The sequence below is a fragment of the Nasonia vitripennis genome, chromosome 4 (genome assembly GCF_009193385.2).
Source record: "Nasonia vitripennis strain AsymCx chromosome 4, Nvit_psr_1.1, whole genome shotgun sequence".
In the NCBI taxonomy this organism is placed as follows: Eukaryota; Metazoa; Arthropoda; class Insecta; order Hymenoptera; family Pteromalidae; genus Nasonia; species Nasonia vitripennis.
In genome coordinates this window covers 22,511,055-22,527,418 of record NC_045760.1, presented here as the reverse complement: position 1 = coordinate 22,527,418, position 16,364 = coordinate 22,511,055, and the positions used below count along the sequence as shown (strand labels likewise).

General features: G+C 39.1%; 1 protein-coding gene and 1 long non-coding RNA gene across 6 annotated transcripts in view; one reads left to right on the top strand and one right to left on the bottom strand.

The window, feature by feature from the left end:
• LOC116738579 overlaps positions 1 to 16,364 on the bottom strand; it is a 189,409-nt gene that overhangs the window by 55,248 nt on the left and 117,797 nt on the right. The window lies entirely within an intron of this gene.
• The window catches only part of LOC100115568 (cadherin-89D), a 71,325-nt gene that overhangs the window by 47,708 nt on the left and 7,253 nt on the right, over positions 1 to 16,364 (top strand). For 4 of the 5 annotated variants that reach the window (XM_008219763.4, XM_008219753.4, XM_031928701.2 and 1 more), the window contains 19 exons: positions 172 to 330; positions 1,612 to 1,720; positions 2,768 to 2,970; positions 3,055 to 3,183; positions 3,442 to 3,810; positions 4,089 to 4,421; positions 5,319 to 5,565; positions 6,089 to 6,247; positions 7,459 to 7,636; positions 9,327 to 9,585; positions 9,989 to 10,286; positions 10,554 to 11,229; positions 11,334 to 11,778; positions 11,867 to 12,433; positions 13,326 to 13,544; positions 13,860 to 13,948; positions 14,023 to 14,106; positions 14,184 to 14,252; positions 14,713 to 14,916. In XM_008219763.4, the coding sequence (XP_008217985.1) occupies positions 172 to 330; positions 1,612 to 1,720; positions 2,768 to 2,970; positions 3,055 to 3,183; positions 3,442 to 3,810; positions 4,089 to 4,421; positions 5,319 to 5,565; positions 6,089 to 6,247; positions 7,459 to 7,636; positions 9,327 to 9,585; positions 9,989 to 10,286; positions 10,554 to 11,229; positions 11,334 to 11,778; positions 11,867 to 12,433; positions 13,326 to 13,544; positions 13,860 to 13,948; positions 14,023 to 14,106; positions 14,184 to 14,252; positions 14,713 to 14,916 (4,796 nt within the window). Of the gene's footprint in view, positions 1 to 171; positions 331 to 1,611; positions 1,721 to 2,767; positions 2,971 to 3,054; positions 3,184 to 3,441; positions 3,811 to 4,088; positions 4,422 to 5,318; positions 5,566 to 6,088; positions 6,248 to 7,458; positions 7,637 to 9,326; positions 9,586 to 9,988; positions 10,287 to 10,553; positions 11,230 to 11,333; positions 11,779 to 11,866; positions 12,434 to 13,325; positions 13,545 to 13,859; positions 13,949 to 14,022; positions 14,107 to 14,183; positions 14,253 to 14,712; positions 14,917 to 15,536; positions 15,872 to 16,364 lie in introns of those variants that run through there. The other variant, XM_008219769.3, reaches the window with a different exon arrangement.

Genomic DNA, 16,364 nt, shown 5'->3' with positions numbered 1-16,364 from the left:
ACACTCGAATAAATATATTTGAAAACAAAATGACCTTTAATGCAGTTGTTTTTGTTTTTCTTTCATAAAAATTTATATTAGTACAGTCAATATTTTGCGATGCACAGAGCTGCATTTTACGAATTGACATGAAACTCGCAGTTAATAAAGGAGAAAAAACGTGATTCGCAGGAAGAAGACTCAAAATACTTTGCCTACAAGGACGTAAACAAAACGCACGTGTCGGTGGTATTAGCGCAGTCGCTGGAGGATCTGGTCGACGCGGACGCGCCACGTAATCTGCTCAAGTTTCGCCTCGGCTGCGACTACTCGGACGGCAGCGATTCCCTGGTAAGTATCCCATATAATTTTTACCGCACCTCGCTCTCTTTGTATAAACTTTAATACCCTCGAGCGCTAATCGGGCTGCATCCGAGCGGCGCGGCGGGTGGTACGTGCATGATACGTAAAACTCTTCCTGATGCTCGCTGCCGCGCTGGCCTTGCGCCAACTCACTTTTTCAATAATATGCGCTCGCGTGCGAGGCTGCGGTCACCTAATTTAGTCGTCGGTATCGCGCTTGTGTGCGTTGTCTATAAGGATGCGCCCTTGCAGCGTGATGCCATTCGCGCTTCTATATACGCGTATATGGATATAGGGCCACCATCCAGTATGAGTAGAAAATTTGAACGATGCTAGTCTTTGTATAGAGGAGTGAGGATATAGACGCGCGTTTTTACGCGGTGATTTTTCGCTTATTCGCGCCGTGAAGTAAGACTTTCGCGCTGATTTTCTTGGACGCGCTCTCTCGTCGACTATATTTTTCGCCTTGAAGCCCTTTTCGGTGTCTGGCAACTCTTTTGCGCTTCGTTTCCTCTCGGCGGACTTTCTGCCAAGGAAAAAGTCTGCGCGAAAGTTTTACGTCTGAGTGACCGCCGAGCGCGTGGATATTGTATACCTAAACTTTGCCTCCTTGACTGTGGATATCGGACGTGTCTTGAACTGTTTCGTATGGAGGCCGAAAATTATCAAAATTCAGCAATCTTTCTTTAATCTTATACTCATGATTTGAAAACCATCTATACTTAAGGAATAGGAAATTACGGAACGCATTCTGGGGGGACTGAAATCACTACACAAAATTGTGATTTTATTACAATGAAAATTAATGTTTTACGAAAAATGATAATGGAAAGTTTCAAATTAGTTACACTTTTGAAAAAAAGAAACTAGTTTAGTAGTAAAAATAGGATAGGCAAAAGAATAGATAAGAAAAAATGTCAAAATCGAAATATAGGAGATTTCTGGTCTACATAATAGAGACAAAGGGATGATGCGCGATATGCGAGGGGGGAAAGAAGAGCGGGGGTAGAGAGCCTCCGCGCGCGGCAAAGACTGTAAGGAGAGTGGAAAAAGGGGCGCGGAAAGAGAAAGCTTAGGTGGATTGAATCGCCCGCCGCCGCCGCCGACCGGACAACTTTTCAAGGAAAGGATCTTCTCCTACTTTCCACCCAAAGTATCCCAAAACTCTTTCAATTAGGCGGGTTAATAAATTTCACCGGCCTGGAATGTATACTTAGTCTCGAGTGGGGGATTTTCTTTTTTTTCTTCTATCCTCTTCCTTTATTCTAGGTCTCATCGCACTTGTCCGTGACGGTCTACGTGGAGGACGTGAACGACCATGCGCCACAATTCGTCGACGCGCCTTATCACGTCACCGTAGACGAGCTAACACCTACAGGTATACGGCTTCATTTTTGGCTTTTTGCAACAGTATTTCTCTACATTTATCTATTAAATGTTGTAATCCAACTTATAAATGCGCTTATAAGTTTGTATGTCTTTTTTGTAATAACTCAATAAAAACCAGACAAATCATATTCTGTTGAAGACTCGTCGAGCTTTATTTAGTGTCATCAACAGATAAATGCATTGTGATTCAGTTTGATCGTTATGTGGATGACATTGATGCTTATGTATGCCAAGGGTCTGTAATAATACAATAACGCATGCAAGTACTTTATTAATAAGTTGTTTGTCATGACGACGTTTAAAATAATGAATCATTAATTGCAAATCGATACTCACACATGCAGTGTCAAAAATACGGTTTGATAAACATGCAAAAATGTAATTTTAAAATTATGCTCTCGCATTAGTATCGAAACTTACTATTTTGACACTCCGTGTATAAGGAAACATTCGAACTTCGCCAAAAAATTGTTAAAACAATAGATATTGATATTAAAAAAAGTATTCGTAATTATAATTACCGACTATATTTATGGTAATAATAAAAAGATGCATGCATAGTATTAGCTTATCAAATTTAGATATTAATCAACTCAGATATCGATTCATTGAATATTGCATTATTTAAGATTTATATATTTTGACCTTGACATGAGATTTATCAAAATTACTTTTTATTTGAAATGATGAACTTTCGTGCTTTGAAAGAATAATAGTTCAAAAGATTGCGTTTTTAAAGCCGGCACAACCTGTGTCCCTTAAAATTCAACTTTGCATAATACGTTCAAGGAAAGAAAGTCGTGTACATCAATTACACTTACGATATTTTGATTTACAAAGTTTACATTATTTGAATTATTATTTCACTTTCACGCACTTGCGCAAAAAGGCATTTCATCGGGTACATGTAAGCTCGCTTATTATAAGGTGTTACGCGATATAAATAGCACAAAAAATAATTTTTTTTAATTAAAAAAAATGACCTTGAAAGAATATGATTCGCTAATTAAAATTAACAAAATATCGTTTGTTGCAGGTCTAACAATTTTTAGGGGAATTCATGCTTTTGACAAAGATAAACCTAATACTCCAAATAGCGATGTACATTATGCAATAATAAAGGGTAATGAGCAAGGTAAATTCTCTCTAGAATCAGGGCACAGGACTGCTTTGATTCTTAGGAAGCCATTGGATTACGACATTGGCGATAGAGAATACGTCCTTATCATAAGTGCAAATGTAATTATACTCGATACTTTAGTTTGTTTGGTAAATTTAAATATTACGCTATTATGAACCCAAAACTATTGCATTCTTTTTAAGGATCGCGGCACACCACCAAAGAGTACGAATACGACTATTACAATAACAGTAGTCGACAATGATGATTTGGATCCTAAATTTACCCAGGAAGTTTATCGTACGGAGATTTTCGAATTCTATCCGATGCCAGTAAGTCGCGTTTACGTTTTGTACTATAAAACATATAAATAAAATCGATTTTATGTACAATGCATCGAGAGTTTCAATCTTCGGTGTTGTCAAAAACTATTGACGGGGCTGTAAACGAAGCTAAATATTAAACATAATATTAAACAGTCGAAAAATCCAAAAGAGTTAAGAGGCTGCGATTATGCAAGTCAGTTAAGATGATAACGAAAACTCGATCATTCTTCGAAAGGTATTCTCAAAAGCTATGCATTTTCGCAGAGTCATCCGATTCATAAGGAAATCGAATTCGCGACGCCAATCCGCGCGATAGACCAGGACCGAGATATAGACGTGCCAGTGCTCTACGACATCATATCCGGCAACGAGCGCGGGCTCTTCCATCTGGACCCCCGCAACGGCACACTCTTCCTGGATCGAGCGATCGACCTTGACGCCGAGCGTAATCTGCCCGGCAACACGTTTGTCCTGCAGATTCACGCCAGCCAGATCGACAATCCCCTCAAGGTCGCCAGCGCTAGAGTCGAGGTTGAGGTCCTCGATCTCAACGACAATCTGCCAGAATTCGAGGTCGACTTCTACAACATTAGCATTGTCGAAAACCTGCCCAATGGTTTCAGCGTCCTTCAGGTTGGCCCCTTCTTTATTTTCTTTGTGCGTGAATTCCACCGCGAAAGCGAAAAAGCTCACACTGCAGACTTTGTGCTTTCAGATTTCAATATTCACCTCAGTCTTGGTTAATGAGATGAAGTGAAAAATTAAACAAAAAAAAATACTTGTTTTGGCATACTCATCCGTTATATTATGCTTATCAACTACTTATTTTGTAAAAATAAAATATAATTTTTTGATGGAATTTATAACTGAAAGGCTGTTTTAAAGATACTGATTTTGTGCACTGTTGACAGGTAATAGCCTACGATCGCGATCAAGGCGTAAACGGTGAATTTACGTACGAGCTGAACGATCCATCAGGCGCGTTCTCCGTCGATCCGATATCTGGATGGCTCACGGTACAGGACCAAAGCGTCCTCGACCGCGAGCAAAAGTCCTTCCTCCAGATGAAGGTCCTGGCCGTGGAAAAGCAGCCGAGCGTCGTCAAACCTTACAACGGCTCCTCCTCGGTCGAAGTCGAGGTGACGCTACTCGACGCCAATGACAACAATCCAGTATTCGTGCCCGGAAACTTACTCGAACTTGTAGCGCAGAGCGACTTCAAAGTGGGCACGATTCTCGGACAGGTCAGTATATGTTCTTGTACAGTATTTCTCATTGTGATTTACATCTACTTACAAAGTTTTTATTCCTTTAGTAGAGTAAACTTTATTTTGGAACTATACATGCTTGTAGTTTTAATAGTTTTAATAAAAAATTTAACAACGATTAAAAATTCGTTCTCAAAATTCTGGTGACCATATAATATGTATAGTTCTAAATGAATGCAACACACAAAAATTGTATGAGTATATCAATAACGTAAGGTAATATTATCTATTTTGACCTGAAAATATAGTTTGCAAAATCAGTATTAGAACTAATTATCTTAATGAAGTATGTCTATAAATTTATTCATAGTAGTACATCTTTGCCAGCACATAGAGCGTTTCATGGTAAATTATTGTCGTAATGAATATAAATTAGATTGCTGACCAATGCTCTCTGCGAAAATGAGATAGGAGAGTTGGCCCTTATAATAAAACAAAGTACTATTCACTCAAGCACCGCTGCTTCTAATTAACTGCTAATTTTCAAGTGGAAGTGCGGCCTGTGCAAATTAGTGACAAGTTTAATCTTCGAAGAAAATATCAAAAATTTAGAATGTTCTGTTAAAAGTAAATTTCTTTAGTTTCTAGATGTGGTTTTACATCAAATAATCACTTTTTTCAATTTTAATATTGCCGATGCTACACTTTTGGTTACTTGTTTTACGACATGATGATATTAAGCATAAAATGTACCTAATAGTTGCTGATTAGTATACTTTAACAGCTTTCAAATTATTATTGAAGTTACATAACATAATAAACTATTGGTTTTTTTACATTTACTATATAATATTTACAATTTCGTAACGCTGGGAACTTTCAACGCTGCACACTCTCAAAAGTCAAGAAAATAACTTACGAATTAAAAAACAGGTTCACGCAGTCGACAACGACTTGGGTACCAACGGTTTAGTGCGCTACAAGCTGCAGCGGCCAGGCAACTTCACCGGTAAGATGCCCTTTGCCGTGAATTCAGATACCGGAGTAATAACCGTGGCCGACAGCCCGATTCTCGAGGGTCGCCACGCAATCTTCATTGAGGCAGCGGATCAGCCTGCCAACCCCAGCGAGAGACGATTCTCCCTCGCTGTGGTCACCATAGATGTCTTCAGACCTGAAGGTCAGTGCTCCCTGTTAATTATATCTCAATCAGCTCAAAGAGCTTTTTCTTTGTTTTCTCTTTTGGACTTGATAAACATGATGAAACATTATAGTTCACGTACATTTATATGTATACGCTGTTACATCTAATATATTTCGAATCTGGTTAATTAATAAGATTAGAACGTCAACTTGTAAAAAGTATTATGCAACAAGTGCTAGGTGATTAGTTTAGCAAAGCTGTTATTTATTCGATACGAAACTAATAAATTATAATTTGAAAGATTTAGAAAGTGTTGTTACTTGCGTGCATCACGGGTTATTACTTTATTCTTTGATCTAATTAAACTTTTTACAATTTTTTTCCTAAGTTGTCGGTACTTTCAAAAGCAAAAACATTATCAACAAGCATTACTCAAGATAGTAAAGAACATTTTTTAAATCAAATCCCAAGTCCTCTTTACTAAAATTAATCCGTCCACCGTATTTCTTGTTCGCTTTCTCCAATTGTTTTAATTGCACTCTGCTTTTTCCTATTCAAGGCCAAGGATCGAAGGCTCCTGACTTCATAGGGGCACCGTATGAGTTCTGGGTCGGAGCCAACGTACCGGTTGGCACCAGCGTTGGTCAAATCAGAGTGAACGAGGCTGTTAATGGAAATGAGGTGGTCTACGATCTTCTGCACAGCTACCATGAGGGAGGTGAGTTATGATGAGAGAAAGAGAGAGAGAGAGAGAGAGAGAGAGAGAGAGAGAGAGAAAGAGAGAACTGATCAGTTGTGCCAAGAGGACTCCAGATGTAAATATTCTGGAATGCAAATTACTCAGAATGATTTTAATGTTTCTAATTACAAATATGACTACTTTGCCGCTATTCCTGTTTTTATATTTTTTAAATTTGTCCTTCTTTCTTTTAGAGAATGATTTAAAACACATAAATTTTAAGTCTGCATCAGAAACAGGCGAGACCGTCAATCATAAAAATAGAAAATCATTTTTTGCACTATATCAAACATCATTTTTTAACGCATTCGCGATTTCTGAAGAGTGACGCTCCGTGGTAAATCACGTACCTCACGCTCGAGGGGTCGTGAGTTCGGATCCCATGACCGTAATCCGTTTTCTCGGTTTCAATGAAAATCTTACTCACGACATTCAGTTTGAAAAAGCCGTAGGTGTGATGAGCCTACCCTGGAAACTTTCGAACGCTAAAATTCAACCTTTGAAGCCATGAACTTTCGAGTTCGGAAAAGCCATTCATTTATTATTATTATCATTTTTTTATCCACGATTTCCATATTTTTGAGTCATAAAACCGCAGAAATCAGTAAATGTGAATGTATAACGTATTTCTGTAAAACTCGGGTATCATTTTGTTAAAATTTGGCACGTTATTTTGTTTATACTTTCCGAATTCGGGTAACAAAAATTTCGATTACTATCTCAAAAAGGATCCAAAAATGTATGGGCGTATTAAACACGACCACTACTACTGATCGTTGCTCTTTGCAGTTTTCACTACACTAGCGGTTTCGGGGCTGTCTGTTTAAACAATGTGTGACATTTATGAATAACATTAACATGCAAAGAGCAATTTTAGTTTGAGTCGTGAAACATGCTACTCTTCAAGGCAAATAACGAAGACTACTCTTGAGCGCCATAAAAATATGCGTTTTTGTCAGTGCGCGTGAAATGGCACTTTACGCCTTCTACAAATAGTCTGTTCACACTTAATTTTTCATTAAACTGTTATATAAGATAAAAGAAAATAATTGTGCATTTCGCAATTGTATGTATTTCTACACTAATATACTTTCGCAACTAGACTGTGTAAAAAAACTTAATACCTTATACTACATCTCAATGAGCATAGTAGTAAACAAAGTTGTTTCTGCCTTTACGCACATTAACAGTACCGTTTGCTGTGGAGGAACGCTCGGGTACAATAACTGTGGTGGACGAGATCGAGCGTTACAAACAATCGTCTTACGACTTCGAAGCGGTCGTTACGAACGAGAAGAGTCTGAGCCTTGTGACCAACGTTTCCATACACGTGGTCGACCCGAACGACGAAAGCGGCATTTTCGCCAAGTAAGTGAAAAAACACAGCTGATTGTCTTCGAGACAACAAGCGTAATGACCGGATCATTATGACACTCTGCGATAGAGACGCTTTATATTGTGGATCAAGCAGAGCCGAGTGAGTTCACAGCGCATAGGGAGGAGTTTAACTCGCACGCTGCTCTTTCACAGCGCATTGGCGGAGAGTCGTCGAACGCAAAATTGCGCGCAGAGCTACGCGGTCGATCGCAGCCCTGCGCATTTACGCTATCCTTTGCAAAAGGAGTGATACAAATGTTATAGAGCAAGTTCCACGATAACGAGTTGATTGCACCTATGAGGGAACTGGAAAGTGATTAAAGTTCAAAACTATTGAATAAACGAAGGGTCCTTTTAAGATGACACAACACCTTTAAATCCTGAAAAAAAAATTTGAGTAAATATGACAAAATTAAAGTGAATCATTTGAAATTTTATTTTAGTGATATTCAGTATGAATACCTTTAACTTTACCGTGCTAAAACCTTAATTATCCCTGCTGGCCCATTGTGGTACTCGGTGCAATAGAACAAGAAATGGTTTAGCGATGAAAATACTAAATTTTTTCTTTTTTTTTCGTTTATTATGCCACCTTTTTGTGTATGAAACATTTTCTAAACATTCAAATCAAAATCTCTGCAATCATACCAAAACTACAGGTGTACAAAGTATCCTCCTTGAATTTGAGCCCAAAAGAACCATTTGTTCACTTAGAATCTACCGACAGTGAAAAAATTCACAAAATATTGCACTGAGTGCCACAATGGACCAGCAGGGATAATTAAGGCACGGTAAAGTTAAAGGTATTTATAATAAATATCACTAAAAAAAATTTCAAATGATTCACTCTAATTTTGTCATTTTTACTCATAATTCTTTTTTTCAGGATTTAAAGGTGTTGTGTCCCCTTAAATTTACATGTGAACGAACTCAAACGGACCGCTCAAGTTCATCGATATTACACAAATTTCATAAATTGTATACAAATTTTGAACGTATAAACGTCTTAATATACTTAGATATGGGTATCAAGATATTAGTGTTTTTAAATCTCACTATTATTCATTTTTGTAGAATACAAATAGATGAATTTTCACATCCTCAACACTGGGTAGACGCAATGTCTGTCATTAATTCAAATTCAATATATTTCGTTTTAAAAAAGATTATATTTTTCTTTTAATCTAATAAACATTATATTATTCCGAACGCGTTCTTAAATGTACGATCATTTCTTGAGTGCAACTTAATTTAATTTCTTTAAGGATTGTACACTAATCGTTCGTAATAGTACTAATTAGGAAATTGTAACAATATGTAAGGAACGAGCGATTTCAGTTTTAACTATAAAACTCAGAGATAGTAACGCCAACGTAAAAATACGTTAGCGACCCTCTCAGGAAAAACATTCTGAAAATTGCATCAATTCATCTTCGTCCTTAATTCAACTTTTTCTACGCATCAATCTCTCATCGCCACGGAATATTATATCGAACAATTAATGCTGGACATTTTTCCCCAATAAGTTTCCTCCCCCGCTCCCTTATTTCTCGGAAAAACTAAAAATTCATTTGTCACCCAAATAATTAATAACGGCGCGTTATCATTCCGGCGGCGAAAGCTCATCTTTCCCATTGACGAGCGTGGTGCCGTTAATCACGAGATATCACATGCGTTTCAGGGGCACGACGAAGGCGCCGCTGGTGTTCCACGTGAGGGAAAATGCCGCAGGCGCGTTTATCGGACACGTGGTGCCGGCTAACGCCAGCGACAGCCTTAAGAACGTACACTTCCTCATCGCCAACCAGCAGGATGTGGCTGAAATCGCCATAACCGACACCGGGGTACTATACACGCCCACAGGCTTAAACAGAGAGAAGCGCCAGAATTACAGTCTCACCGCTATTGCCGAAAGCCCCCGTGGCGTCGGCGTCTTTCAAGTAAGTTCGGGTATTTTCGTTTTGGAAAGTCCCGTATGCCTTTAGCTTTATGAATTGAGTGCCGCGTTTTTTCGATGAATTTTTTCTCTTCCTGTGGGATATAACTTTGCTTGAATTATTGAAGTGCTTCGAATGTAATTTTGTTAATTTTCTAACTTTGCTTACCGATTAGGACATACCGGCAAAATTGATTTGCAATGTAGTTGTTTAATAAATTAACGGAAAGTACACAATTTAATCTGGCTTTGACAAAAATAAGGAAAGATAATTTTTGGAGTTTACATTTGTTTGCGTTCAAAGGATCTAAGATCTTGAATGCGAACTCGTAATCCAAATCATATTTGTCAATTGGTCAAAACCTTAAAAAAGTGAGAATTATTTTAAATTGATTCATGAAATCTAGGTTATGATAATTGTCGACGACGAAGATGATAACGCTCCTATATTCTCGGCGAGTGCTTACGAAGGACGCATCTCGGAAAATAGTCAGACGGGCACGGAGGTGATTATGACGAATCACGTATCAGCTCGAGACCCAGACGAAGATTCCAGTTTTATGTTTACTCTCAGGGGCGAGGGCAGCGATTTATTCCGGATCGATCGAAACACAGGACGGGTCTTTTTCATCGGTAACGCCACGGAATTACTTGATCGCGAAGAAAAGCCTCTCTACAATCTCCAAATTGTCGCCGGTGAAAGAAGTGAGTGAACATCTTCATGGCTATCGCTTTCTCACTGTCAACACATGTTCAAGTTTCCGTTTTAAAAATAGGAAAAAATACTTTATTTGTAAATGAGACTTTCATCTCACGTATATTTGTCTTTCATTCTATAGGATCTCCATTATTGTGGAAAGTAATTTTAACTGCAACCACGTTGCTTTCATCTCTTAAGAAAACTTCTTTTATATGATATACGATCAGATTGATACGCATTTTAATTAAATTTATGAATCATGCTTTTAACAGAGAAAAAATCGTCAAATGTATCGCTGACAATCCATGTGGATGACGAAAATGACAATCCACCAAGTTTCGTGCAGATGGTTATTTTGCCAGACCAGGGCATTCGCGTTTCCAAAGACAAAACTGATAAAGATCCAGCACCAACGCAGCTCACTTCCGTGACCAATAGCGACTACCGTTCCCCGCTTCTCTACGTTCCGGAAAACGTCACGATCGGAATACCGATAATTCGACTGGTAGCTCGTGATCCCGACGATGGTAAAAATGCTGAGATCACTTACAACATTTTGTCGGAAATCGGTGGACGAACCTCCTTCGATAGCAAAACCAAGTCTAGCTCAGTTGTCAAGCGCTACTTCGTCATGGACTCGAGGTCCGGCGAGATTTCGGTTGCCGGAGCTTTACCTGCTGAAACTGATATCGTGCTTGAAATCGCTGCCAGAGATCATGGCGGACTAATGGATAATGTTACCATACGCGTGCATGCCTTCGATGTCAACGATCACGCGCCGGTGTTCAAACAGTCATGGTACTTATTTGATGTACCCGAAGGAAATTTCAAGAGGTTTGAGATGGGCAGGTTCGAGGCCACTGATGCAGATTTTGGGGACAATGCTAATATCACTTACGAGCTTGTACCTACGAATTTGGATAACAGTGTCAAGTTTGAAGTATCTAGGTATTGAAATATTCATATTTTACAAATATCATTAAATTTTCTATAGTTGTTGACTGTTCTCGTGAGATGTTTTTTAATACGTGGATTTTACGCTTGATGCTTAGGTACCAGGGGACATTTTCTCTCGGCGGAAATCTTGACAGAGAAACGCGCGACTTGTACAACTTCAAAGTCATTGCAAAAGACGGTGGCAAAATTAAAATGTCTTCCAGCGTGGACATTGAGATACACGTGCAAGACGTAAACGACAATCCTCCGAGATTCTATGGCTTTCAAGAGATGGGAAGACTGCCGAGCAATTTGGTTGATGTTTATAGAAAGGATTCGAAGCAGGTACTGGTGCCTATCTATTACGCCTCGGTACCGGAGAATAGTCAAGTAGGAACGATTGTTACCAAAATTCATGCCAACGACTCTGACTTTGCTGGAAATGGAAATGGAGTTATTCTCTTTGACATACCGCACGTTAGGGGGCAGATGCAGTACTTCTCTATCGACAATAAGGAAGGACTTGTGACCACCGTTGGAAATCTCGACTACGAAACCCAGGTAAATGACGCATTAGATTGTAATTTCCTAAAGTTTATTCGTATTTGAAATAAAATATTTATCAAGTCTTGCAAATATACTATTTCAGAACGTTCATAACTTGACAATCGTTGCGAGCGATCTGGGATCACCAAGTCTGACTTCCACCGCCTTACTAATAGTGCGAATCCTTGACGTAGATGAAGGGCCAGATGAACCAAAACGTCCAGTTTTTCAGCACCGCTACTATGAGGTCGAGGTGGAAGAAAATTCTCCCGTACCGATGAGGATTCTAGATCTAAATGTATCTGATAACAACAAAGACGAGCAGATCCGATATAGCATCATTTTGGACGAGGGCGACGGGCGAGAACACTTCTCTCTCGATCCAAAGAATGGCTCACTGTTTTTGCTAACAAGCCCGGATCGAGAAGTCAGGGATCGCTACGAACTAAAGGTCAGAGTGGACAAAGTCAAGACTTCCAGAGGCATGCCGGTCATGATTTACCCGGTAGTGGGCAAGAGACTAAACGGATTAGGGCCCAACGAGGCGAAGATAATCCTCAAGGTGAAGGATGTGAATGATAACGCGCCTAGATTCAAGACGAATGGCAGGCCCATTCTGGCGGTGCTCCCCACTTCGGCTTATTATGGCTATAACGTAATCAAAGTAGAGGTAAGCATACGGATATTTACAATTATGAATCGTCGAATTCGTAGCGATTTTTTTCTATGCAAAAAAAAAATGTACTCGTGTGTCATAAATTTTATTTCTTCCATCTATTTTCTCAACGTTTATAAAATATGAGAGCATAATTATTTTAAATAACGATGTGATGATTTTTTTTAATAGTTATTTAAATTTGTCAATACAATAGTATATTGTGTACCAACGCCGTAAAGCGGGCTTTTTTAGGCCGAGTGTGGAGTTTGCAGTGCAGTACGAGTCAAGGCGAGTTAGCTTGAGCCGAAGGCGAAGGCGTTTACGAGTCGCAGGCGAGTACTGCAACCACACGAGGCCAAGAAGCCCGCTTAGCCCTTGGTGTACTGATTTTCGCGTTTCAAACTGCACTTGTTGAATTTCACGCGAGTTTAGAATATTTGCCAATAATGAATTGAGTAGCGAGCGCAATAGTATATTTCGATACAAGTGCGCAAAAGTTGATTCTACACGAGTGGGAGTTTTGCTGCATTTTTTCGCCCGCTGGTCGGAAAACGACAACTTTTTTTCCTAATTTTAGGTCAAAAAATGCGAAAATCGTGCATGTTTTACAAAAATGCCTTTACTGATCTTTGTATTCCTCCCGCAAGACTACGTTATTTTGCGAGACGTATACCAAACACAAAAGTATAATTTTTATCCCTGTTTGCTCATGACAAACAGCGATACCTTCCTCATCGAAGATGAATTATAGCTCAAATACATCAACGATGCTTAAGTTTCATCGAGCATCGCACATAATATGTATATGGCGCAGTGCTCCATTGAAACTTCATTCCTTTTGCTTTCATCGAAAGCGAGCCGAGCCAAAAGATATCTATCAAATTTTCAATCGCATCACACACAGGCAGAAGATCCGGACGAGGGCGCAAACGGCCAAGTGCGCTATCAGATACTCGGGGGCCGAGAGCAGGACTCGCCTAAATTCGCCATTGACCCAGTGAGTGGTCAAGTGCAGGCAGCGGGCAACTTCGCCAGGGATGCCGGCAGAGTCTTTGGCTTTGATGTCAAGGCTACCGACAGGGCCGGCGCCGAAGACGGGCGCAGCAGCATCGCCAACGTCTTTGTAAGTGTAGCGCTACTCGCGCACAGCTGCGAACTCTGACGGCGACAAAGACCCTGAGATCGAGATTCCGTTTCCTTCGCGGCCCGTTTAATTTCCCGTTTATCACGCGTAATGGCCACTTGCGCGCCTCTGATTTCTTTCGCTCCCGTTGCGAAAACCATGTTAAATATATCTGCCGCTCGGCGAAATGGTTGTAGAGTTAATTTACTCCCTCGCTAAATGGCTTGGCTAGATGAATATCCCGACCCTTTCGCTTTTTTCCCATGTATACATCACGTTGCAATCTACATTTCAAACATGTCGTTTGTATTTTAGGTTTACGTTCTCGATGACAATAAGCAGCTAGTTATGATAATGGGGAAAAAACCAGGAGAAATCGAGCCGGAGATTGAAAATATCACTAGGTATGACAAGTTTTGTTGACTACTCGTTATTCATAATTTATCGACCGTCTCAAAAATCAGTTTATTTCTTTTAGTGCGCTACAAAACGTTACCGGATTAGATGTACGAGTTAGAAAAGTCGAGCCGCACACAGAAAAGAATCTTATTGATATTTCTTCGTAAGTTTTGAACTTTATAACGTAGCGTTACTGTGGCAATGATCATTCTTTAGAAATTTCGTTTTGAATGCGAACAGGAGCGACATGTACTTGTATGCTGTAGACCCGAACCTGAATGTCATGATAGACACGGATACCCTCCAAAAGTAAGTAATTGAGAAAATTTAATGAAATTTAATGTTACAAGCCATACTTTCATTTTGAAACTGTTACAAGGTCCCGCTGACAATTCTTTGAACCCTCTTGGTGCGGCAGATGCACAGTATATACATTGCACCTACATCCCTGCACCCCTCATCGTTCCAAACTTATGTTCAGCTTTATTCATTGCACTTCATGTACCAAATGCGAATCTTGCAATTTGTAAAAATGCTTGGTTAGCAAAAATCTGAAATTTATTCATTTTAAACTTGAAATAATGGAAGCGCTGTTTGAATATGCACAGAAGCATGGAACAAGGTTAAAATATGTATTTTTAATTAAACTGTTCAACAAACAAACCAAATCGAAATTTCAAAAAAGCGACAATATCTTGAGCTCACGAGCAAATAACATTGTTTGAAGCGCTAAAATAATAATAAAATCTTATTCATGCCATACTTTTAGCGTTTTCCAGAGCAAAAAGTCGGAAATTAAGCGCGAACTGGAGCGCTACAAGCTACTGGACATAGCGGGCAGCAAGCAGCGCAAGTCGAGCCAGCACTATCTTCTATCGACATTGGAAGTGGCAGTAGTCGTTCTGGGTTGCGTCGTCTTCGTCGGCGCCCTCGTCACAGCTCTCTGCGTCACGTGCGTTCGACGAAATAAACGGTAGGCAAATAGCTCCCACCCCAATTGTTATACCCAACCCACTCATACAGCCGTACATAATGTATAGCCCACCTACATTAGCGCACCGGCGATACACTCTGTTCCTTCGCAAACTCATCAAGCACCGTTTTTTTCTTTTTTTTTTCTTCAGGTGCTTTTCGGCTATCCGTTGTCACTACTCGTCTCCCTTTCTTTTTTTACGTCTAGACGGGTTCTCTTTTACATGCTCTAGCTTTCAACGCCGATAGAATAATTCGTTAGAAATTGAAATTCCTGGGTGTGGTTGTGCGCCAAGAGAAATGAAACAAGTGTTCCGACAATTCGTAAAGCTATTTTAATGCTCAATTATTTTACGGGACACTTGTACATTTGCATTGACGGTTTATTGACGTATGCTATTTTATATATTTGATCCCAAAAAATATTGATTTCTAATTATAGACTATTGAAATGATTCGATTGAAAAAACAGAACCAGAGAAGTTTTTTAAACGAAATAGATATGATGAATTTCCATTTTTAATTAACCTTTTATCTTCTTTTAATCACTTGGGAAACCTATACACGCACCGTAAGACTTTAACCAACAATAGCGACTAATTCCTTGCATTTAATTTGTAGGGCTAACAGTAACATCAGTGTTGTTCCTCGCGCAGTGTACGACTTCCGAGGAGAATCATCCTTTTTATGATTAACAGACTGCCAGAGTTCGACTAATTTTCATCAATTGCTTCAAATTCCATTTAATCTCTACTAATTCACTAATTATATCCATTCATATTAGAGTAAGGAAAATAATGATTCTAAATTAGATACTCTATGATAACACGTACTATTTTCTTGTTATAATATATTCTCTCGCCGTTTAATATCAAGGAGTAATTTTATGATTGTAGTTTAAAGAGAAAATTTGTCATGAAACAAGTTAATTGAATTTTAATAAACAGTATAAACTACTTCTTAGCTTGTGCTAATTAATTGTCTGATGCAGATTCTCAATCAGTCGGTACAACTATTTAACGCGTAATAGTAGTTAATTAATCGAGCATTTTCTTCTTCGATTTTTCCACGATTCTTAGAATAATAACTGTTTTCCGGATATTTTGCATATGGATATTGCCAAGTATAACGACTAAAAAACTTTTCCAAAAAGATTTTAGATGAGACTTATATAAATACATTGAGCAAGCTCGTTTAGTTTAATAAAATATTTATTGGAGAATTCCAAGTAGCAGATCACGCGATAAATCACCAAGCGATATAATCGAATCCCAAACCCTGGAACTTGCCAATTTTTTCCAGCATATTCTCAAGTCATTCACGTACACGTCGGTCCATCCGTTCTAAGCTGAACGAAAAAAAGTCCGAGATTCGGCGGACGGTTACGGCGTGATCGCAAGATCAACAGAGCCGCCGTTTCGCGTGTAATGGAAAGCGAAAAAGCTCGGG